A 26,400-nucleotide genomic window follows, 5' to 3' on the forward strand; every position below is an offset into this window, starting at 1 on the left:
CGAGGTTTATGCAATCTCGCTTGTATCGTAATATTTATCAAATTAATTTTTCTCGAGTTTATTTTGTATTTCCTCTTCTCTCTGTTTACTCTTCCTCGTCCTCTTTCGAGGAAGCGAAATCATAAACGATAAAGATACTTTTGTCCATATATACGTTCAGTTTCTTCTTCATATTTATACTTACCGATATTACTGTTAAATATTTTTACCGGACACAATTCGACTATATATCATAAATCGACGAGCATGGCGATCCGTCTACGTATTATAAATAAGACTGTTTTCAGTCTTGTTAGCATTGTTTACGAGCAGGGATTGTTAAAAGTACACAGCGAAAAGATAAAAATTCCAGGGCAATTATATTCGAATGGTAACAAGGTTCCATCCGAAAGTTAATTGGCTTACGCTCCTTTAGAATTCATCTAAGAGCAAATAATAAGGACGGAGAATGTTTGTTCTTTTCCTTCTCCAACTATCGTCCTTTCTCGCCAAATCGATACCCGCTTCAAAGAAGTCACTCTGATTCTTCCACCGGAGTTTCGTCGAGAGCCTTGCGCATGCAAATGATTTCTTATTGATGGTGAAAATACGTTTGGAAAATTCTCGAGCACCTTTTAATAATGTTGGTTCACGCGAGAACGAGTCGCGAGGAAATTGAAGCCTTCGTTAATTATTCTAGTTCTCTGTAGACGGATATAATTGCTTTATTCTCCTGTGGGTATTTTTGTCCTTCGAGTTGTCGCTGGTTGTCGAATCGATGTTCGATGTAAACTATTCAATACCACTATGTCTGCGTTTCAACCTTTCCAGGAATGATTCGTTGAGAACAAGTTCGTTAGAGTTTCTCGTTAATCTCGGTATTTCGTAATAACGCCGTGAAAGAGGCAGGAAACCCTACCAATTAGTTTACTGTACTAATAATCAACCTCCCTTCATCGGGATTAGCTTATCCTCTTATCAAATAGCAACGGTACGAGCAAATAACAGCGATAGGAAAATATTTGTTCTTCTTTCTCGAAGCAGAGGCACCGCAGCTTCCTTCGTTGGATCAATATCCTTGGCTAAGAGACTCCTCTTCTCGGTCCTTTTCTCGGTTCCCAAAAACTAGCAATCACGCGGATAATCCACGGTTTCTTTTTTTTTTCTTTTCACTTCTTTCTCTCTCGTATAAATAATTTCGTTCGACGATTTTCCATTAATTCGTGATTTAATCGTCACGGTGATGCGGAAACGCGATAAACGGAAACATCCATTTCGTTTGCAAGTGAAATTTATCCAATTATCGAGCATCGGATTTCAATGTTTAAAACATGTAATATTTACATTATACGGCTGGAATCAGCAATCAAAGACAAACGTGGCTCGTTGTTTGTTTCCTATTTTAGCGAAGGTTCCCTTGTAACTCGTATTTCGTACTTTGGACATTTACATCCTGCTTCACGTCGTGTACCTTTCTATTTTTCGCTTCTACGTCGAGAATGTTTCACGCGAAGAGTTAATATCAGAATTGCGGAGCGAAAATTGTAATTGAATAGGAATCGAACGTGTCGTTGCTCGTTCGTATAAAAATCAAAAAATAGATGTCCACGCATTGATCGAGTGTCTTTATTCGGAGGAAATACCTTTCAAAGCGGATATTTTTACAAATATTGCACTAGATGCATCGAGGAAAGCACGAATGTTTAAATTCGCTTGTACGAAAATACGAGGACGACTTAGTTCGAAAGATACCGGTGAGATTATCGTGAAATATTTAGTAGGTATATTATTTTAGTTTTATCTTGTTGTTAGGTTCGAAATCTTATTGGAATGGTGTACGATGTAATGTCTACACGATGTAAGCGCTGTCAATGTCAACGATTTCCTTTCACTGTCCTTCAAATTTGATTTCAAATGCTGTACAATTTTACCTCAAATTGTACATCGCACAACGAGTTTTCCAACATGAAAAGAATCTCTCCTCGTGTTATCATCGCCTAAATTATTTTTGTAAATAAAAATTACATAAACAAACTTTTCAAGAAACAAAGAATCTCTCTCGTAACTCTATTACTGTCCAAATAATTTTTCCGAAGAACGATACACTATGTAAAAAGAGTCCTTCGAGGCAAAATCTCTCTCCTTGTTCACCATTACTACTTGTACCGATTTACGAAAAGATGTTAAAAAAAACAAAAGAATTCCTCTCGTCGCTGCCAGTATTGTCCAAATTAGACAAGCGAGACCAGCGTGTCGAGATACACGCTACGTATCGATAAATCTACGTTTCTATTTTTATTTAAACAAAAAAAAAAATTCCTCACCGGACGAGTCGATCGGTGTTTCCGCGAAGTTTCTCGCGACAGATCCGCGCGAACGAATTTATCTCGTGCCGAGGGTGGGTCGATTTTTCGTTGGTTCGATCGTTTCCGTGAATTCGCCCTGCTGACGATTCTCAAACATTTTTCTCCCCTACGTGAACGACGACTCGGTCCGTAATTAAAATAAACGGTTAATTAACCGTACGAGGGCATGTGAGCGCGTGCACGATCACGAAGATCGGTTAGTGTCTGGGGCGGGCAGTCTCTGACCTCTCCAGACGGGCTAGACTTCTTCACGGGCTTGGGTCCACTCCGGACCCTCGAGTTGAACATCAAAAGAGCAGAAGCCATTTCATCCGTCGCAGTGCGTCTTCATTGTCGTCGTTCCCTCGCACTTGTTGAGCCTCGCGAGCCGAAACGAATCCGATCCACCCCCGTCGTTGGATCGCGGGCCTTTCCCCGCTGTGTAAATGTGTATTTTTAGCACGCGCGGTTGATCGTCGCGCTTTGTCTCTAATTCCTCGTTCGACAGCTGATCCTTTGCCGGTTGAAACGGAACGAACGGTGAAATGTATCTTTATTTTATTCCCGTGAGATTCAACGTCGTAATTTTGTCGATCTTCGAGCACGATAAATTGATATTTGGAATCGAAAATAACAGTACCATGTATCTTTATTTTATTTCCGGGGAAAATTTTTGTTTTCTCTTTTCTCTTGTCTTTATTTTACTTTAACGTAGATGTTGTCGATTTTTAAAGTTTCTGTAATTCTTTGTCTTTGATTCTTTGGGTTTCTATAATATTTTGCCGATGATTATTCGATCGATAAATTGGTATTTGGAATCGAGAGAATAGTGAAATGTATCTTTGTTTTGTTTCGTAATACTTAATGTCGTGAGTTTTTATCAATTTTTATGGTTTCTATTACTTTGTCTCTAATTGTTCTTCCAATAGCAGATCTTTTGGTATTCTGAAAGAAACAAATATTTTTATTTTAATTTTTAAGGTTTTGTAACTTTCTCATTTTCAATTTTTCAATCGACAGTTGATTATTTGGTATCTTGAATTGTACGAACATTGAAATATATCTTGATTTTAATTTATGTTACTTAGCACTTGATTTTAATTTATGTTACTTAGCATCGTAAATTTGTTCATTTTTAGGATTCCTATAAATTTTTGTTTCCAATTTATTGTTCGACGACTGATTCTAGTATTTTGAATCTAACCAGTAAATTTTTGGCGAACTTCCCTCTAGGGCTATGTTTATCGAAGATCGATATATTTGGTTTTGGAATAAATACCTCCGGTGTTATTTTAGTCGTAATTTATTTTGGAACGTGAGCATATAAATTTCAAAAAACTGTTAAGAACATTTTAGTTTTACCTCTCAAAAGATTTGCAACAAATCTTCATTATACACGGTTAGGAAAAAGACAAAAGAGCATTTTTCAACGAAATGCAAAAATTTTACCTCGTACTTTCGAGATATCCATTTATACGGTTTTTGCATCAATTTGTTTACATATTAAATTCTCCCTTTTATCTCTCTTTCAATTAATGCTTTTGCTACCGAATTAAAACAGATACACATGATTAAACGATATAACCGACAGGGAATACCGAGCACCCTCTTTGCTTGTATCTCTCTTTCAATTAATGCTTTACTTACCAAATTAAAAAAGATATATATATCATTGAACGATACAACCGAAAGGGTACAAGAGTATCTCTACTTCAATTAAGCTGCTCGTGCTAGCAAATTGAAAAAAAAAAAAAAGTATCATTAAACGATACAAATGAAAGCGAATATTATGCAAGAGAACCTACCCTCTTCTCTCTTGTATCTCTGCTTCAATTCATTCTCTTTTATTCCCAAATTAAAAAAGATACATCAGAACATTATCGTACACGTATCAATTAGTGAACAAGGAATAGAACATTGTATCTCTTTGAAATTCTCATCCTCATTTATGGACATAACCAATGGAATATTAGTAGAACATAACAGAACATTATAACGCGTTATTCCCCTCGTTAAATGAAACATCTGAAAGAGAATAATTTAGAAGAGTGGTCCCCTTCTTTCGTATCTCTGTTTCGATCGACGCTCTTCTCGCCAAATTAAGAAAAACCTGCATATCATTAAGCGAGGTAAATCACAAGGGAAATGTCAGAAGAGACTCTTATCGATTTTAATGAAATTTTCTAGGTTCATAGATTCACATACGGTCTACTACTCAGGTATACCTGATTAAGCAATTCTTTCAAACTTCAAGTTTATATTATTCGTAACTGGCATGCCATTTACTGTTGTAATCCCGGTTACAATTGCTGTATATACAAATTTATGAGCTTGCCAAATTTCATTGAAATCGGTGAGGGCCATTTCGGAACATTCCTCTTGGGAGAGGGTACTGTAAAACAGTCGCGCGACCGGATGTTTCATCGATAAAAAATACACGATATTCGCGGTGGACAAAAAACTTGTAATTCGTACGAATCCTGAAGCTTATCGTGCATACAAAAAAAAACAAGACCAAGTGATTTTTTCAAATTTCAAACTTATTTTTCTCACAATTGGCCGTTACAGATTCAAAAGTTCTCGCCTAAAGAGAGACCTATTTCTTCAAACTTTACACTTATTTTTCTCACAAACTGGGTGTACATATACGGCTATAATTCCGGTTACGAGTCTTCTGTACGTGGATCTACGAGTTTGTCAAATTTCATTGAAATCGGTGAGAGTCACTTCGGAACACCTCTTTCGAGGTAGCGCGGGGAACAGTCACTCGACAGGATGTTCCAACGTTCGAAAACACACGATATTCGTACCGAACAAGAAGCCCGTTTCGACGCCCCGGAACTCGTACACCGGATCCCGAAACTTTTCGTGTACAGAAAAAGAGAGAGAGACATAAAAGAGAGAGAGAAAAAACACCGCGCGTAGTCGGTCGCGCGGAAGCGACACGCGGCTCTCGCGTTCGCTGATCGAGCGCGAGCTTTTCGACACGCGGGAGGTGGAGGGGGTTGGTCGTGCTTTTCCTATTTCATTTTGCACGTTCGGCCCGCTACGGCTCGTATTTATTCGTCGTTTGACGGGGAGCGTGACAGGACGATCCGGTACTTCGTAGAACATGAATTTTTCACGATCCGGTTCGTTTTCCTGCGGTCCGTCGGTCCGTGCGGATAAATTTGCGCACGCACGCACGTGCGTGCGTGCGTACGTGAGTGGGCCCCGCACATGCGGGATACGCGACCGTCGAGAATCGATCTGCGAAGCTACGCGTAGAATGATATCCGAACGTGGAATAATAGCCGGCGGTGGTCGAAACGAGGTGGGGGGAACCTCGTGCGGAACGAAGAAACTTGGACAACACGCGCGATACTAAACATTTGCGTTGGTTGTTGGGGTAATTAACTGCGGGCGTTTACCGCGCAATTTCCTCGGTAATTAAATAATTCGTTCGAATATGTTTTTCAAGCGAGAGAATCGTGTACGTATTCATTACGTGAATATATTTATGGTTCGACTCTTACGGATGGTATTGTGTGGAGAACGGAAGATTAATATGGAGGGGGGGGGGGGGGTGAGGTTGTGGAGGGCAGTGATACTGTGAGAACGTAGTGTAGGTTCTAATATCTTCTGTTATTTTGAGTTATATGAGCCTGGTAATATATACACATGTATTGAAGGAAGAAGAAGGAATCGGTACCAGGTAGAGGGGAAGTACTATGAGAAAGGTGAAAGTGGATTTTTGTAATATTTTTGCTTATTTTAACTTTTCTGGACCTGACGATAATGTATATGTATGTATTGTAGGGAGAAAGAAAAATTAATACCGGATTGAGAAGTAGTAATATCTTTATTATTTTAAATTTTCTGGACTTGATGATTATATATAGATATGTATTGTATGGAGAAAAAAGAATCGATATCGAGGAGAACATTGCTACCACGAGTAAAAAAAAATTATGGATTGTCGTAATGTTCTTGCTATTTTCATTTTTACGAATCTGATGATAATATATATGTATTCTAAGGAGAAAAAGAATCAGTATCGAATTGGGAATGGGTACTATGAGAAAGTAGAATATGAACAGTCTGGTGCAATCTTTGCATACTTACAAAGCATTACGAAGCCTAACTGGAACGTCTGATCCAGTACGATCCGCGATCCCTGTTAGAATTAATCCGTACGTTTCTCCCATGAATACGAGGAACAGTTATGCTAACAGTGTCGAGAATTTTTGCTCAGTCAAGTAAGCCTCGACAAGTTCAATTGAAATATTTTACCCGATACTAATTTTAATTTCTCTTTTTCGCATACATACAATGAGTAAACAGAATGATAAAGTTTTAAGTAGTCGCATACTTGACAAAGTCAGACCAGCAAGTCTGACCCAATACGAGCTCCACTTCCTACCTGGGTTGACCTTTCTCCTTAGAATTCATGACATTTGAAAATCAATAATTTTGTGATGTATAGTACACACACACACACACATACCGAGTGAACTACATAATTAGATCACTTTACATAATTAGATGCTACTGAACCAATACAAATTAAATTTTTACACTTTAAAGGGTTTGCAAGCTGAATATGGTAAGTTGATATTCAATATCAACTTGGTTTCTTTTTTTAATCGAAATTAACAGTTTTTGAACTTCGGCATTCAATACAGTAACAAATTCTCAGAACACAAATATCGAGTTACATTTAACCCGAACCCAATAATATTACAATTATAAATTTTGAACCGTTACGAACACATTTATTTTAATACTGTTAAAATTCATATCTTTGCTAAATTCCGTTCTAAAAAATTCAATAATTTCCCCATTTAAAAACACAAAGTTATTCATCGCATATTTTCTAATTCCACTCGCAGAAAAATTGCACAAATTTTTTGCAAACTATCCTTTTTCATTATTCAAGATAGCTGAACCATTATTTCCGTTCTACAATTATTAACACGCATTGTGATTTGTCAAATCTCGATTTAAAATTCCCTCGATTTCTCGATCGCCTCGTACGTCTTTTTGTCTTCGCTTAAAAATTGTTTCTACCGAATACAGCTGGGCAAATATCAAGGAAAAATGGCAATCGTTCGGAAAAAGATTGGGTGAATATAAGGTTGCGATCGAGCTTTACATCCCAATTGCTCTATCGTACATTCTGTCCAGTCTTTTGTGCGGTACGTGCTTGAGTGTTCTCGTTGGGGTGAAGCATAATGCTTCTATTCATGTTAAAGGATGATTCGACTGTACTTCGGGGCCACCGATGCACGATAAATCGATAACACACCGCGCGATGCGTTTCTTGGAAAATATTTCTACCATTCGTTGCCGACGGCGATTATTGGCTGGAACAAATATTTTTGTGCACCGTGGATGGCCGGTTTTCGATTAATTTCCATACGTGTTCGTCCATCGTCGTGCTTTCACATTGGAACTGACTTTATAATTTCATTCGCGTTAGTAATTTAGGTTACAGCGAACGATAGATCGATGCTTTGCGAGCAATTAGGGCATTCATATTTGAAAGGGCAAAGAGGAACCGTGAACTGACCTATGGTCTCGTTAACAATTTAGTATCGAATGCGATACGTCGAAACAATTTTCTACATCACTATTAATTGCTGATGTAATTGATACTGTGTTTTATAACAGCATTTGCGGTTCCATCGTACAATTATTCTAGTTATAATTATCAATAACGATCATATTTGTATTTTGTTACATCATTCTATTGTTTACAAGCTAATGATTTTATGTATTTATGATATTGGTAATATATATGATTTTAATAATAAATTTGGACTCTCTTCTTACGTAACAATCGTTACGAAAAATAAATATTACGAGGTGAATGTGCTCTTTGAGTAAAGAAAATAATCAGTTAATTTAACAAAGGTAATAGTTTCACTATTTATTTTACATTTGTTACATAAATTGAATTGCTAATATCTATAAATCATTTCCATTCCTGTGACAATTTTTCAAATGACAGTAGCAGGTATCTTAGACTTCGTTGTACATTTTTAACTAATTAGTAATCGATTCATCGTATTCAACTTGTACACAAAATTTTCACAAATAAAAGTAATATACATAATAATAATAATAATAATAATAATAATAATAGGCTCCAATTTGGAACGAGTTTTAGACTACTTCGAAAACAATTAAACAAAGTTACTAACACACCACGTATATTCCAAATTAGATGGAAAAAGGACCGTTTGATTTACTAATACAACTACTTGTCTATTTCAATAATTATTGTCGAATATTGTAGGCATCGTTGATAATCGAGTAATTTTAACATGAATATCAAAATAGGTAAAATTTACCTCTTTGTTGGTTTTGGTGTTGACAATTGTAAAAGAATCGTCGTTCGAATCAATTTCTAAAAGTATTTATTTCCCAGCCACTCGGAACCCCATCTACCGGGTGCCTGTGTCGAGTGATATAAAGTAGCGCTGGAAACGTAAGTTCATTATCGAGACATCCTCTTTTGGCAAATTGAATGAGTCCATAAACCAACCGTCCAATTACCCAGGATCTAGTACCCCGTTAATTGTTCTAAGATGAATCGATAGCGCGAACGAAGACAGAAGGTGGGTCTTACGTTGAAAAATCGTCTGTTAGCTGCTTGGTGGCGCGGTTTAAATCACTCTGCAATACTGTTTGCTCGTTCACTGATCTTACAAGTCGTCGCGCAACTCTCTCAAATAAATACCACCACGCAACGAACGGGTTTTGATTCTTAATTCTTTTTACGATCAATTTAACCTCTTTAACTGGTACGTGTATTTAATATATACTGATGAAGCTTTAGAACCGTGAGTCAGATACAAAGATAAGTGTCACCGAAGTGGCAATAGACGATTGTCTTTCGTCTTAACAGCGTGTGCCATGATTACTAGAAGACAATCACGTTTTTACATCTAACCGAACACTTGCAAAAATATTCGTACACTACACAGGGTGAGTGGAAAATCCTAGTACAACGAATCTCGATTTACAACGGTGTTTGTAATCAGTAAGGTAAAGTTGGGGAAATTTTCAAAACTTCATTCAACGAAAGAAATTACCCCACGGTATGCACTATTGTGTTCTAAGTGCTCACAAACTTTCGTTAAAATCAAACTTAAAACCTAGGAGAATTTCCGTGCGATGCCCTCTCTACTTTTGCAACTGGATGTAATTTATTCAACGTCATCCTGGCATTATCCCAATTGTTACACTACCGTGGTTATTTCGTCACATATAGGTGAAGTCTAGTAGGATCTCCTACAATTATTTAAATATTTATAAGAAACTTCAAGAAAAAAAAATCTTGGGTCGTGGGTTACCTTTATTGATTTATTCAGGATAAATTGAATTTTATCCTGAATTGTTTATTATATATACAATTTAAATTTGAAATTAATAAGATTCATCGGGTATTTGTCAGACACCCGATCGTACCATTTATGAGTTAACGTGAGTTGTCTCGCGCGAATTTTGGACCAGAGATTCGGTACTGGACCCGTTGATCCGTCCAGCTGTTAATCGCCCACGCCTTTGAATCGCCGGGATTAACGATCTGAGGTTCTAAAACAAACATTCCGGTCTGTGGCTGTGTCAGCAATAGCGTGTACGACGATCGGGGGCTTGCCGTGTCTGACTTCGAGCCTCGTTTCCTACCAGGTTTCCCCCTCGTTGTCGATCGCGGCCATCTGGAAATTCGCTCCGAGGTGAATTCGTAGCCTGTCGTGTTATTCGTTCACGAGGCAGTTTGCAGCGTTTACAACGCTTACAGCGCTTTTTCAGCGACGATACGAAATTTTTCGAGAGCTCGCGAATTTCTTGAGTGGAATACGCCTCTCTTGTAAAATGAAGAATTCCCGTGGTTGAAATACACCGTGAGTTTTGTCACGTGTACTTCAATCGGTGGAGAATTAAGGTTTCATCGACTTCGATCAATGGAATTTTTTTAGTTGTAAAATATTACACAGAGATATCGAAAATTGTGCTCATTATTTTTACAACTACGATAACCATTCACTTTTCAGTGTCGTTGTTTCTCAGCTCTCGATTATTTCTAGAGAAAATCTTCAATTTCACTTAACTGGATCCTTACGGCTTTGTTAAAAATTCTTTATTATTTTTACAACTTTAATACCGATAAACCCTTCCGCGGTTTTTATTTCTTCGCTTTCGTTCACTTCTTCAGAAAATCTCCAATTTCATCCAACACGTCGTTTTCTAACCTTTGTTAAAAATTCCATTCTCTTTTCCTTCTTGCAACATTAATACCAGTAAACCCTTCATGGATGTTATTTCTTAGTTCTAGATTATTTCCCCAAAAGACCTCCAATCTGACCCAACTCGTCGCTTTCTACCCTTCGTAAAAACACCCCACTACCTCGTCCTGTTTCAACTTTAATACCTATAAAACCTTCTCGTTATTCCTTATTCCTCCCCCCCTCTTCTTTCCAAAAAATCTCCACTTTCACCCAACTCGTTTTTAATATCCACTCTAAAAACCCTATTTCCTCATTCTGTTTACAATTTTAATACCAACAAACCCTTCACACTGGTTATTTCTCATATATCCCCCCTTTTTCCAAAAACAATCTCCACTTTCACCTCTGCTACCCCCCCCCCCCTCCTTTGCCGTTCCTTTTACAAGTACCCTGATAACCGAACAACAATACACCCGCGACCAGTAACCTAACCCAGCCGCGCGCCGGTGCTACGTAAATACGACTCCGGAGGACCGAAACTTTTCCGCCTGCCCCCGGCGTAAGCTGATTGCCGGCAAAGCCGAAATTTCCTGGAAGGCTTCTGTGTTTAACCACCGATCGATAATCCCGTTTCCAATGGGGGTCCCTCGGCCGCGTTTTGTCCGAGCGCGGAGTCAACGCCACGCTCTTCCTCCTCCTCCTCCTCCTTCTACTCCTCCACCACCTCTTCCTTCTCCTACTCGACCGCCCCAGCCGCTTCGGTCTTCCGCGGAAAAGAGGCGAGATTCCTCGTCGATACGGTTAACGAACGACGAACCAGTTTCCGGATTCAACGTTTCATCGAATCGGACGCCGGTGCCTACTCATTTCGGGCGCTAGACGACGTGTCCGAGAGGCAGCGGGCGTTGCTATAGAAACCCACCCCCTGGCGTTGTGGCGTGGGGGCGGTTCGTTCGGCGTGTCAGGGGTTCTCAAAATACGTACCGTACGACGTTGTCAACGGAAATCACGGGGAAAGGTTCGTCTCGAGGTGACGGAAACGCCGTGGACAACGAGAAGGTCTCGAAGCGAGGATCGGTGGGGAAACGTCGTAGTTCGAAGCGACAACCGGGACGAGGGAGTGGATAATGAAAGAAAGCGGGAATTTATAAGTGGACGAAGCAGACGAACCGACGGAACGGGGTGGATAATAGTGTTTTTCTTTTTTATCAATAAGCGGGGTCGAAACGACGATTCTGTTGTTTCGTTTGCATCGAGTCCGCGGGGGTCGCGCGAACCAGTCGAATGGATTTGTTTGGTTGTTTTTCCGAGCGACGAGATGGCCCGGGTACAAGGGAATATAGGGTGGAACGCGTTACCGCGGAGGTCATTGGACTTCGAAATACGCTACAGTTGGGGTAGGTGTGCGTGTGTATGCGTGTATGTGTGTGTGAGGATGTGTCACCGAGACGGATTCCCCTGCTTTGACTTTTATCTTCGATGTCGAATTTTCGGTGGTGTTTAGCGAGGACGATCGAAATAGAAATACGGGGATTGGGAAAGTTTTTTTTTTTTTATTCTTGGCCTCGACGAGACACTTTTTTCTTTCATTTGAATATCGAAAGACACTTCGGTGATTCGAATACTAGGGGAATTTAATTCGAATACGGGGCTGACCGGAAGTTTTTTGGACACTTGTTCAAAATATCAATTTTTGAGGGGCGACATTGTGGAAAATTGTGTACGGTGGTCCTCATCGGATCGTTTTAAAGGTTGTTTCTGGGTTGAATTTCTTATACCGGGAAATGATTTTTTATTTGAAAAAGGAAAGTAAAGAATACTCGTGAGTGTTCGAAATATTTTTCACACGTTCAAGGTTACAGTAAATTTGAAGATTAGAGACTTCTTTTTACATCTATTACGAGAAATCGTATTTGATTTTCTTTTTTACTTTTTCTATCGGGAGTACTAATTGTTACTTGATTGCTAATTTAATCAGGTTAGGCGATTCCGAGTACGATTAAAATTACATCGCTATGATGATTTACCTATCTAGTTCAAGCGGTTCGAGGAAATTAATTTGAAAATTTGTTTCCCCCTTTGGCTCTCGTCGACTCAATTTGACTAAAGCCAGAGATTACACTTAACACAAACCGAATATAAAAGTGACTTCGAGTTATTATAATATTCCATTAATTTCACTTTAATGCGATCTACGATTGGAACAGATTCCGATTAAATTAACACAGAAATAACTCGCTCTCGGTGTGCGATAAAAAAACTTTCGGTCCTCTTTAACTCTGAGCACAGTTGTTCAATGTGTAAAATGATGCAAAATTACCTAAAAAATAGATTAATTAAATATAATTAATATAAATAGGATCATTCATTCCCATCGTGTAAATTGTGTCTTAATTTTCGTTTTTATTCATACCAGAGTGTACACAAGGATCATCGTTGACCCACGATACCCCAAAAATGTTAAATAACGTTTATCAAACTTCGAGTATACAAAATGACCCAGAAAATAATTCAGTTGGATATTCAACCACAAAGTGAGATTTACTTTTTTTTATTAACAGTCCCTGTAACTTGAGTTTCAATTTTAATTTTTCAAAAATCCTACTTGTCTCAGAGTACACAAAAAGAATATTCTTGGATTCGCAGTGCACCGAAAGAATCAAACAACGTCCACCAACCCTCAACTGTACAAAATGACCTAGAAAATAAATCAGTCGTATATTTACAATACAAAATGTAATTAATACAAAATGTTACATTAATAATCCCACCGTGCAACTTGGTTTTCAATTTTAATTTCTCACAGCGTGTCCCACACATCTTCCGTCATACATCCCACAGTACACAAAAGGAATACTCCCCGTCCCACTATGCTCCGAAAGTAGTCGAACAACCTCCATCCCCGATCTCCAAGTATCAAATCCGTCTACCTAAATCCCTCGACTTCGGCTGATCAAAAATCTCAGATCCGTCGTTCCCGTTCCAATCCTCCCCCCTAAATTCCATCTCCGCGAGCCTAATATTCGCAAATGTCTGCCATCCGCGTTAAAAGGATTCCGACGTTGCGAGAAGTGGGACAAACTGGCCGAAGATTCGATTCGTGGATCCGTGTCGGTATTCTGGGGAAGTGGGCGGGGAACGGAGAACGGGTAAGGAACGGGTTGGGAGGGGGGAGGAGGGCTCGACGTTTCCTTAAATTCAATGTTCCTCCACGGCCACGGATTTCCTTCGAACCGATGCATTTCCGAGAGGAGAGCGCGCGATATCCTCGTCCCGGTGCGGCGATACGCTCGCGAACAAACTCACCCTCGAAAATCCACGGAAGAGGTTCGAGGATGGTGATCCAGCCAAGCCAAAGACCCAACCCAACCCGTGCCACGTCCACCTCCGGCAAGCCGGTGAATCCGTCAGGTAAGACGCGGACCAATGGACGGATCTGTCTCCTTTCATCTGGCGAAATTCGGGTTATTTGTCGGGACGAGAGTTAGCGTACAGTTCTCGGACAATCGGATCGCTCCGACGGCGGTGGCGTTCCTTCGACGATTTCCCTGGGAACCCATTGCCAGCCAATCTAGATGGTACGCGCTGGGGACGTGCTCGTCCGGGTCGTGGACTTATTGTTAGGGTGGCTTTTGACCCCTGCGGCAACTCCGTGTACCACGATAAACCCCGGAGATGGAAATCGGAACCCGTATTTACGGACGCCCGGTCACAACGCGAATTCGTTCCCTCGTAAAGAGACCAAACAACCGATGGACTTCCTATGCACCGTGTTCCCAAATGTCCCCCTGCCACGCGTTCTGCATTACCACACTCTCTGGTGGATCTTTGCGAATCGAATCGAAATATTGGCATTGTGTAATTTTCCAGGAGCTATCGAGATGCATGGCGGATAATTTTTGAAGGAAACTTACCAATTTTCAAGAACTCAAAAGTGTTTTGAAAAGCTCAGGAGCTTTCCTGTGAAATTTCGGTACGGTGATCCCACGGTTTCGAGGAAATGCCTATGAAAATGTGTCGATCTTTAAAAATCCGTAAGAGCGGAGTGTTTTCCGGTGAAACGTTCGCAGGATCTGCGTTCGGATTCGGAATAGCGGAGCGCGACGATCACTATAAACGCTCGTGAAAAATAGATACAGGAATTTGTCGTCGAGTCAATTCCCTCTCAACACAATGGCCGACGGGATAGATTCGCCGTGACGCTAAGCCATTTAGAAGATTGAAGGACCTTTTGCCGATATCTTTTCAGGTCACGAGCGGGGTAAAAGGTATTTCGACTTTGTCCATCTCGCAATAGCATTTCGATCGAAACGTGGACCCCGGGTATAGTCATATTGCTCGGGTTCCAACTTTGACCGCCATTAGTCCGATACGTTTGCGCCGTTCAAGACGAGTGTGTCGCGAACGATACAATTTCTGGCCAGGATAATAGCTAGTAAAAGCTTTTATCCTTTCTCGAAACAGTAAAATGGTGGAACCACGACACTGGAAAAATACATACGTTGAAAATGTTCAATTCGGTTCGCGATCCAAGGACTCTTGGTATCGTATCGACACCTGACTGGCAAAATGGTACTCCAGGCTCGTACCTAACTCGCGTTAGGCGCGCTACTGTTCCTGATCGCATCAATCGGATTCCTGTGCGGGACGCCTTATTACGAGTCGAACGGTATAGTCCAGCTTTGTACGCGTTTACACGCGTGAATCTTGGTTAATGTAGGTTAATCAGCAGGTCCATTGAACTCTCGCTATCCTCCTATCGCCGTAGGCGTTCCGTCTCTTGTACGTTGTCCAAGACCGCTTCTTAATCGGACACGATTAAACGCAAACACGTTGGCAGGCTATCTTAGGCCTCGCACGAACCACCGCGCACTTTACGATCCATTGTCGGAGGAAGTATGTATATTCTTCGGGTGTTAACCTCTGATCTTTCTACACCGCGTCTTCCAACGTTATTTTGTGCTTGGAAAATTCACATTTACAATCGTGCGCAGAACTGATCGTGTATCTTGTACATTTAAGGTATAGAGAATGATCCTACCGGTACCACTTTAAGTTTGTTTAGTGCTAACTTGGGCCAAAGGAGGAAAAATATAAATGTTAATTGATCGAATTTTAGTGTAAATGGTACTTTATCGAAGGAGGTATATTTGAATGATAGTTTTTGGAAATAATCGTCCACAAAGATCTGAATGAGACATTTTGTATATACATAGTCCCTTGTTTGAAAATTTGATTCGAATCAGCACTGTTCTATTCACTTTTGAACGAGTAACCTTCTATTCGAAACATTTCATGAAACTATCAATAATTTTTGAAATAACCTCACCCAAAAATCCGAACAACTACATTCTGTACTCCTATAGTCCTCCATCTTCAAAATTTCATTCGAATCGGTTCAGCTCTACTGATCTTGAAACGAGGTGCGGTAGCGACGTCGGAGAAAGGAGCAACTTAATTTGGGGACCACGAATAAATCCTCCATTCTGGTTTCCTCTGCCCTTTAAGTTTCACCAGAACCACCAGAACTTAAAAGTCTCCACGACAATAGAGCGATCGGAAGGTAGGAAAGTTTCACCAGTTCCTTCTGAATACTCGACAGCTTCACGGTCCACAACGAAGGAACAGGTACGGAGGACATTTTTCACCCCTATTCGTTCGCTTACGCGATCGAGAAAATGCGGGTCACGAGCGCGCGCCCTGAAGGGGGATCAGGGTGGGGGAAGTTCCCAGACGTACGTGGAATCTCCTCGCGGGTGAGAATAATAGAAGCACTTGGTACGAGTGACGGCATCGCTGACGTTAATTATCCTAATGAGCCGGGGAGCTCGTCAACGCGTCTGACGAAATTGTCTTCGCGGGATTGAATCCACCCACGCGATGTTCTCCGTCTCGTGGATCTTCGAGGCGTTGACGATATTCGAGAAACGGTACCTGGTTTCGGTACCGTTATTGCCATTGTTTCTTTCACTCGTATCTTTTTTTTTTTGTCTCGAGGTGGAGTTCGCGGTCAGAAGATCGTAATTTGGCAACGAAGAGAAGCGCATAAGTTCCGAGCTGGGAATAACGCGATGCAAAGTAACGATACGGGGAGGACACGTTTGAACGCGCGGAACAATGGCCGCGAGAAGAATGGCGCGACACACCGGAGCCTGGAATTTAAGAGAGTAATCTCGGAAAATGTTGGCAGGGGAGAGCGTAAAAGTAATCAAATATTTCCGTGGGTTTTGTTAGAGAGACGTAGGTGCACTGCGAACGTTTCTATCATTAGCGAACGGCTTCATTCCTCTCGAATGGGTTTTTCAACGCGAAATATTCGAATCCTTGCACCTGGATGGACTTCGGTACACGGGAGTCGAGGAGTCGAGAATTATTCCAGCCGCGTGGATTATCACCAGTGGAGACTCTGTTGGTTTTGAGGACGTATTAACATATCCGAGGAAGGACTGTTTGAAACTGTTTGAACGGAATCGTTCTTCTTCTATTTACCGAAGTTTCTTGATGTTAAGTATTTTAATCTTTGTAGGCAGATTTTGGTCCAGGAGGATTGCTTAAGAAACGAGTTACGTGTCTCAGATATGATGTGATAATTGTTTGAATTCAGTGTTACGAATTATCACTGAACAAATTTCTGTTGGTTATATTTTTCAAGATTCAATGATCTTCGTTTATAGAGCAAAAACAAAAGACCAACAATCATTTCTCTTTTCACAAATTGAAATAAACATATGATATCTCGTAATATTCCTCCCTGAAAATTCAAACATTTTTTTTCTCATACACTGCAGACTCGAATACTCAACCAACGATCATACAAAACGAGACACGGTACTTTGGCGGCGCTATGAAGAAGTATGTGAGGAAGGGAGAACGGAAATATAAGGAAGTGGGGATAAGCGTTTCATCCCGGGCCTGCTAGTGGAATCGTCAGTAAGGCATCCTAGCAGGCCCTGCCTTATACGCCGGGACATTGGAAGATCGGTAAGAGGTCGTATATATAGCGATCGGAGCAGGTACGGGAACTTGCGGGAAACGGTTGGTGGTGAGTTTCCCTCTGGTGGCAAGCGTGGGTAGTGCCGCCACAGTACAATGACGAACATTGAATTCCTTTGAAAATAACGCAAAGAGCGATATGTTCATCGACTTCGTGCATCGAAAACAACCACCGTTGGGGCTACATTTTCCATAAACCTCGAACGAACGCACCGTGGTTGAATTTTAATTAGAAACGAGGGAAAGCGGATGTAAGACGAACGGCCAATCGATCCGGCTCGTTCATCACTTTTTAATCGTGACGCGAAAACCTTGAATTATTTCCCAGCTTGTGCTACGGTGGCCATAAATAAAGCCACGAGGCGGTGGCCGCGAATATATTCGTCCGTGGCGACGCCAATGCCAACGTGGCTCTGGGGCTGGATACTTCTCGCGGCGGGTTTATCATTATTTATTACCTTAACAGCGCGAAAGACGCGGCACGGCTTTCATCCGGGGGGGGGGGGGGGGGGGGGGGGGAGAGAGGAGGTAGAGAGAGACACGGAGGCGGTGAACTTATTCCAACAACGAGCCATAAAAACGCATGGCGAAGTAAGGGACACCGGGGCTCGACTTCGCGGAGTCGGCGAGTGATCCATTTTTCTTCACTTCGCGGATTTACGGACACATTTACGCGGCACGAGACTCTTCGTATAAATTCACCCGGTACCCGTGTCTACGGGAGATCCCCGATCCAGGATTCTCAACGTGTAAACAGAATTCACCGGATGTGTCTCGTGCCCGGGATCTCGATCACGGGGGACATCGCGAGGAGTTCGCGCTGAACGAGGATTTAGAACGTAATTTAATTTCGACGCGAGGGTACTCGGAACGAGATCTTGAGACATTTCCGTGCTACGGGGAGGAGGGTTGGTGGGTGTTGGTAGCTTTCGTTACTTTTGACTTTTAAGGGGAATTGAAAATTATTCGCCTCGACGCGAATCGTAAACGATAAACGTGGGTAAGATTTATTATCGCGGAAGCGGTAAGCGGGGAATATTTCCTTTTTTCTCTTTTGTAAGAGAAGACAAATTTGCGAGGAAAGGAGAGAAGAAATCTTCCGAGTTCCCGTATTAATCAAGAGCATGATAAAAGCTCGCGAAATTTCTGTGCCCCGTGTTCCATCGTGTAGAACGTCTATTGTAATGATGTTTTCTCTCTTTTTAATTCGATGCGTGGGGTCGAATTTGGAAGAATCGGTAAATCTCAGGTGAACGAGATGGGAGGTTTCTCGAGTTCTGATATCGGTCGGTAGAACGTGAGCTCGAGACATTGGTCGCTTTCGTTTTTCAAGAGAATTGACAATTATTCGCCTCGAAGCGAAATATAAACGAGGGTAGAATTTGTTACCGTGGAAAACGGAAAGCGGAGAATAGATTCTTTTTTCGAGCGCCACGCATGAGCCGAAATTCGCGAGAAAAGATAAATTTGCGAACAACGGGCAAAAGAAATCTTCCAAGTTTCTCGTAATGATCAAGAGCGTAATAAAATCTTGCAACATTTATATGCCCTGTGTTCTGACGGTGCTCGTTTCTGTTCATTTTTTTCAAGCAAAATTCGTCATTATTTAATAAACGGAAACTGGAGAAGATTTTCTGACAAACGTCCACACGCGTGCTCGAATTTGTAATAATCGATAAATTGAAGTTCATACGGAGAAGAAATATTCCGAGTCCTCCAGATATTAATCGTTAAGAAAGAAGAGAAATATACGAGAAATTTCTTCGATGAGAATTGCCGCGATATTATACAGGGAATTTAAAACAATCCCGCGGCTCGTAATTACGTTATAGACTATTTTACGGATACCTGGTGTACGGTCGCGAGCTATCAATTATTCAGCAGATTTCCTATTTCAGGTTTATTAAATCACAGCTCGAACGGTTAGTGGCTCCATGAGACGAAGTTCTCCGTTTTTAACCGTATCTTCGGGAAGGCGCACAGGAAGCGGTTCATTTATCTTTGAATTATTCCACGAGGCTTCGTCAAAACGCTGGCTCAGCGTCGCTCCTTTCGCGCCCTTTTAGGATTTTCACCGCAACGCGACGCTCGATCGACAAAGCGACCGCCCAGTTCGCCGGAATAATTCACGCCTAACCGCGAGCTTCCTCCAGGATTACAATTTCCTGGCCGGTGTAACGGCACGCTCTATATCCTCTTACCATCCGACCGTTCGAGCCTGATTGCCTCCGGCAGTTTCCAACGGCGATAGTGACCGTCTTAAAGCGGCTCGATTTTACGTAGATACACCAGCCGTGAACTGTGGACGCGCCCTAAATTCAATTCGACGGAGCCCACAGCCGATCTCACGAAGAATAGGATTAAACCAGATCCGTCTATCGAAGCCTGTCAGGAGGTTCACGGGGATGTGGTCACGAGCCTCGACGCTAAATGTTTTCGACAAATTTCATCGTTTGGTAGAAAAAAAATTATTAATAAAAAATTTCATTTCATTTGAATTGATAATTCAGGCTTTATTTTGATCTGTAGTAGCGATGTGGAATGTTACGGCAGGCCTCGGTTTCAAGGCGGAATTTTTGCCCCGGATTCGAGACACCGACAGTTTTATTTTATTTATCGTATCTTCGGGTAAGTGTTATCAATGGATCGGTAAGGTGTTCCCGGTGAAAATTAGTCAAAATACGATTGTGCTCGAATTATTTTCAATTACGTGCAAAACGAGACATCTTTAAATTATGCTCCCTTTCGAGCGATGTCAAATTTGGCTTAAGTTTCATTGGGAATACCTCGTTGATTCATTGATAATACTTTCGTAAAGATACAATGAAAAGTATACGATATTTTCCGTACAGTTACGCGCGTGACGTCGCTTGCAAGTCTCGGCTACTCGCTGTTGCTCCATCTTCCACACTCTATCTTATGCCCGGGATCGAGTCACCGGTTCTAAGAACAAATTCTCGGCCGACCTTGGATTCAAGGCGGATCTAATTCTTCGCCCTGAAACCAAAGATTATCCTAAAAAATTCCATCCACTCGTTTCTTCGAACCGAGTACGATCGATTCCGAGAGTAAATTCTCGACCGTCCCCGGATTCAAGGCAAACGTGATTCATCGTCTCGAAACCGAGAATTACTGTAAAAATCCCACCAAAAAGTTGCAAAAACAACCCCGCTGCGCGATGATCGCGTGAACGATAATTCCCAGCGAATTACAATCTCTATGCGATATTATCTTACAAGTAACATTCTACTAAGATGAATCTCCTCGAAATTTCTCAAAAATACTTTACGGTTCCATGTGCGATCACGAACCTGTCAAACGGAAGAGATACGAAGGAACTCGGCCGGCGTTAGTCTCCTTCCGCGTTGGAAAATGGCGCCGCTTCGTCAATTGTCGATGGAACTGGTGGTCGCTTGGCCGGCCAAATCTTGAACGCTTCCTGAATTTGTTTTATCGTTGTTCGTTTGTTCCGCGTGGCGTCTCTCTGGGTACAAATAAGTCTTTCAGGAAGCCAATTCTTTGCATTGCAGGAAGATGCGGGCACGGGTCTCCCTGCGAGCAACTTTGCTACGAACTTCACGATGGAATGTACGAGTGCGACTGCAGGGACGGCTACATTCTTCATAAAAATGGATACAGTTGCGCCGGTGAGTTGGCTCCGAAACTTACTGGCTATCTCGCCTACCCCCCCCCCCCCCCCCCGGTTCTGAAATCCCTCCCGTGCCACTCGACGCGAGTCCATCCTTTTCGATTTCCCTACAGGCGAATCTGTTTATTCGATTCGTTGATTCTGGACACGGTGGAGGTGTTCATTCCTTTCAAGATCCGGGCTGGCTTCCGGACGAATCGCTTCGGGTAACTAGAGTCGACGTTGTGGACGAAGGGACTTTGCAAATTTTCGGTAACGTAGCGACGAGCCACGTGGCTCCTGAACGCGAGGAATTACGATGGCCCGGAAGAGCCCAGTGTGTTATTCGCTCGCGGGACAGTGTCTCTCAACCTGAAAGGGTCTTGCTCGCGGACTCTTTTAACAAATATTTTCTCTTCTCGGCGTGTTGCGTTCGCGAATCTTTCCGAGTAGCTTATCGATCTGTTTTTATTTTTTGTTGTTGTTGTAAAGATCAGCGCACGGGGAATAATTTATTCGACAGTAGGAGCGAGAAGTATTGCGTTGGGAAACGCAAAACGAGAACGAACGGATTCGAATTTTCATTGGAATGAATCGCGACAATGCGAATAGTTTGTCCGTAGAGATACGTATTAATAATTTGTTGCAAGCATCGGTTCACGAACTGGGTTGAGAAACACTGTTCAAGACAAAAAAAGTGACCCGAGAACGAAAAGTTTCTCTCGGCCCGCTGTGAATTCGGGATTTTACGCGGACCGATTTTTATCTTTCCGGTTATAGTTCGGGCGAAGTTTCGAGAGAGAAAAATGTTTGATAAGTTCGTGTGACTTAAGAAGGTTACCGATTCCGTTTTTTTTTTTTATCGTTAAAAGAATGTTTCCCACGGAAAGCTCCAACGAAGGGGATTTCGCGCGATGCGTAATCGAATGAAAGTAGAGATTACTCGAGTAGAAAAACAATACTGCGCAACTTACTGGTGAAAAAATGTTCAAAAACAAAAGAAAAAATCGAAAAAACAAACAAAAATAGTATCACCGTTTCCAACTACCCCGCTATCCACCCGAAACGTTTGTACAACTCTCGAACGATCTCGACTGCAAAGAAGGTACGTTTTCCCAAAACCCAGAAGCCTAGGTAAATTTATTCATACGCGATGTACTTACCCCGGAACGAGCTTCGACGGGCAAACCAGGGTCCAAAATTTACACACGTCGAGGGTCGCGAGAAATCGACTATAAAACCCTCCAGGAACGACGGTTTTCCTTCCTCGAGTTCGCGCGCCGTTAAGTTCGACGTAAACGGTACACCCTGTACATGACAAATAACGACGAAGAAAGTGCTCCTTGCGTGAAACGAAGTTCTTCATCTGAGAGACGATGAAAATGTCCTCGCCATACCGCGGATGGAGTTAGGTTGGGTTCTGATAGCGACTGAGAAAAATTCGTATCGTGACGCGGGTGTGAATTTTCGTCGTGTTCGTTTTTTTGCGGATCACGATTCTGCGGCACCCTCGCGATTGCTGGCTGTTCAGGAACAGGTTGGGGGGGGGGGGGGTGGATAGGGGACGTTTGGAGGGGAAAAACGGACCTTGGGGTCCGCTCGGGCGCGATAAACGCGCGATCCGACGTTCAATTTCGCCGCGAGGAGCCTCCAGCCGTCGAGACACTTTCCTCGTGTTCCACTTTTTCTTTTTTTCTTTCTTTTTTTTCTCTTTTTTCACTTATCCCGACCTGGATGGTTGGAATTCAATCTGAGCCCGGGACTCCCACCGATCTCGTCAAAATCGTCGCGTTTCTGGAACCGAAGCCCGAACGAAATGGGGTGCTTTGTCCGTGGAATTCGTTGTAACCGGTGTCTGATGTCGGACATAAAGCTTCAAAGCCTGGGGAAACATTTTTATGCGCTGTTTATTTAATAGTCGAAGGACCCAACGGGTCGATAGAGATCGCTGCAGGACCGTGGTGATTTCTTTCCCCGTGTTAAAACTTGCTGTACAAAGCGTGGGTCTTCTCTGACCCAGGGAGACTCTGGGTCGATGACTCTTAACGAACAATAGTCTGGATGTATGGTCAAATGTCTGGCCTGACCAATGTGAATTTTTATTTAATTCGCGACTCTTAAACCCTTAAATAGAAATGGGTCTCGAGTTCTCTGTGTAGACTAAATTTTCTCAGAATACACCGTCGTCGTTCGACGATTTATTTTTCATTTCTTTTCGTATTTATACCGTCACTCTATAAATCCACCTTACGAGAAACGAAATAATATTTGTATTTTCGTAAATGAATTTTGGTACAAGTGGAAATATTTTAGTTTCGATTGCTCGCGCAGAGTTACGATCAAATTAAACAGCTCGAACTGGGACGTTTGCTTTAAAATAAATCGAGGCAACGAGTTAATTAAAGGTTAAAATATAATGCACGAACGTGCATATTATATAGAGATATATTGCTCACGATTTTTAAAATATTATAATGAGATCCAGTCGAAACGAGCGTAGTTCATTTTGTATAAACTTTCGGACCCTTAATTTGACTCCTGTTGCGCGCACGCAAATGTGATTTTTCAAAGCGAAGTTCAGCTATTGTATTATGCAACGCAGGAAGGTGTGTTTTAAAATGACTCTTCCTTTTTCGTTGGCAATTAGTGGTGTCCGAAATAACTATTCCCGTGGAGGAGCGGACCCTTTAACAACATTTTCGTTTGCCACGGAACACGACAGAAAATTCAGAGGGAAGTTCCGAAACAAGTTTGTCGGAGATAGTCTCTGTTAATTGCTTTCCGATTGATCGTTCGTGAAATTCTATTATTACCAGTCTCCTCTGTAGGAATATGAAGCTTTCTTACCTACACTTGGGATCAAAAATATCTTTCTCGAAAAATCGTTTCGTTTCCCCTTCTTCTACAACATTTCCACGAGTCTCGCAACTCGATAATATTAATTTGTCGAGTACACATTTTATAAATTATGTAGACCTATATCACCGATAAAAGTAAAAGATTGCACAAATTATTTTACAGAATTTGTATACCGTTCTCGTCGAATACCAACACAGCAAAGGAAAATTATTAATCCATTCAGAGTTGTCGTTCCACAAAAATCACGCAATCAGCGTACCCGTAGTCGATTATACAATTTCTACGCGAACGCAAATTTTCTAACCGAACGGAAACCGTGCGAAAAGGCGGTGCAGCTGCAAGTGAAATACGTTTCAATCACGGCGCAGATCGAGCGGAAAGTATTGGCCGCTCAAGGTCGCCGAACGCTCACCCCCCACTCCAGCCCGCCTCGCCTCACCACGCAGGCTCCCGTCTAATTTCTCCGGCCCGAGGCGTCTCGTCTCGTTTCGTGGAAAATCGGAGCGCAAAGAACCGTACAATTTTCCCGCAAATAAGCTCTCCGGAGCGATGAATTCGACGAACTGAAATTTCAACGCGAAACGTTCGGTATTCTCTCACCGGGGACCGGTGTTTCCTTTCATCGCGGTTTAGCGAGAAGTCTCCCTCTCCTCCCCTCCACCCCGGTCGAGTTTTTCTTTTTCATTCATCCTCGGAAACGACGTCTGTTTACGCCGGTTGTTAATAATAACGAGGTTCCCACCGCGTGCCACCGACTGTGCAACTTCTTAAACGTCTCGTTGCTTGCAATTCTCGCACTTTTGATTCTCCACAAAGGGGATCTCGCGAGGTAAATCGTAAACGAAGCTTGCTTTCCTCGGTGGAAAAACTCGTGCCTGCCCCCACCCCCCTGTTTTACCCTCACCCCCCTCTACTTCAACGGAAGAACAGTCGAGCCGCGTTCTTCGGTTTCTTCCTCCTCGGTAAACCAGAAGACGTTTCGAGTCACCGCGAGCTCGTAGTTCCGGAAACGAATTGAACGAGACGATCGACCTGGCGAAACCAAAACTTCAATGGAGGGACTCGTTCGTCCGTGAACTATCGGTTTCGAGTTCGCTAGACGAGCGCGAACGCTCGACGTCTGCCTCGCTGCGCTTCGGGAGTTCTCGGAACTTATCGGACGTAGTTATACGTCGAACGTCATCGGCGGCATCTTTGACGCAAAGGTCGTGTTCGTACGAATCGAAAACGGATGTCTCCGGCGTACGGATGGGACTCAAGGAGTAGGCTAGTGGGGAAGAGAAGAACAGACGGTTCAATGGCCGAGTTCGCGACGAGTTCAGCGGCTCGTAAATAAGTAACCGAGTTTTGAGGAACAGTTGCCGTTGGAAAACATCTTGCCTCGGTGTATCAACCGGGGGAGGAGCTCGTGCAGTATTGTCGAGAAAGTGAGTATTACGATCTAAGTTGGTCGTTAGTTTATCAGTTGACAGAATTTTACACGGATTTCGGTACGAAGAAATTTGGAAATTTGGAAATTGAATTCGAAGAGAATCGAAGATTGGGAAAGTTTTGTGGAAGGTTGGTAAGATTAGGAAAGACCCTACAAAGATTGTAGGGTTCATGTTAAATATTTTAGGCCCTCAAGGTCACTTGACTGATTTGTAAATTACATCAGACTCGATTTTTCGGCTACGTTTTTTTTTTCTTTTTGAGAGAGAAAAGATGAGAAACACAGCCAATACAATTACTATACCACGAGTGGGATTTATCGATCAATGACCATGAGCGGCCAAAACATGTGGCGCGTATTTTATTACTCCCTCTGCGACACGAACCACCAATATTGCCCAATGCATTTATTTCCGCATCGTTCTTTAGTCGAGTATTCGTTACGTCGGATAGGTCGGTGGACTCTCTGGTAGCTTGGAAACGTGTTACGTAAGAGTTGGATACGTATGTACATCGGTCGAGGAACGTTTCATCGTCTCGACGATGAAGATAGGAAGACGGATGTATCGTGCACGGTGGCCATGTGGCGCTGGCATCGAAAAAGCACTCGAATCTGTCTTGCGTGGTGGCGAACGCGTCAAGCTTTGACGAGGGGCGAAGGGGGTGGTGGGTGTGGGAGGATCGTTTCAGTTCAAAATGCACACCATTCGCCGAGCATACAACGATTGGCCCCTTTGCCACCTCGGCTACAGTTTGCTCGTTCAGCGCGCCACGTACGGTTCGTATTGAAATAGTCTCGCACTGGCTCGGGAATATGGGATGCCATTGAAATTTATACACGTTGGCATAGATTATCGGAAAACCGTTTGTAGGCGGAGGGACGGGATCGGTTAACATTTTTCCAGCACCAGAACACAGTTCCAGTCTAGTTTGTTGTCTTATTAGCCGA

At 42.3% G+C, this 26,400-nt stretch overlaps 1 protein-coding gene across 4 annotated transcripts in view; it reads left to right on the forward strand.

Moving 5' to 3' along the window:
* Positions 1 to 26,400, forward strand: part of LOC143145537 (pikachurin) — a 260,250-nt gene that overhangs the window by 55,943 nt on the left and 177,907 nt on the right. For 3 of the 4 annotated variants that reach the window (XM_076309011.1, XM_076309012.1, XM_076309014.1), the window contains one exon: positions 21,064 to 21,180. The exons of the other annotated variant lie outside the window; for it this stretch is intronic. In XM_076309011.1, the coding sequence (XP_076165126.1) occupies positions 21,064 to 21,180 (117 nt within the window). The remainder of the gene's footprint in view (positions 1 to 21,063; positions 21,181 to 26,400) is intronic. 4 annotated transcript variants of the gene reach the window in all.

Source organism: Ptiloglossa arizonensis, chromosome 4 (genome assembly GCF_051014685.1).
Source record: "Ptiloglossa arizonensis isolate GNS036 chromosome 4, iyPtiAriz1_principal, whole genome shotgun sequence".
NCBI classification, from domain to species: Eukaryota; Metazoa; Arthropoda; class Insecta; order Hymenoptera; family Colletidae; genus Ptiloglossa; species Ptiloglossa arizonensis.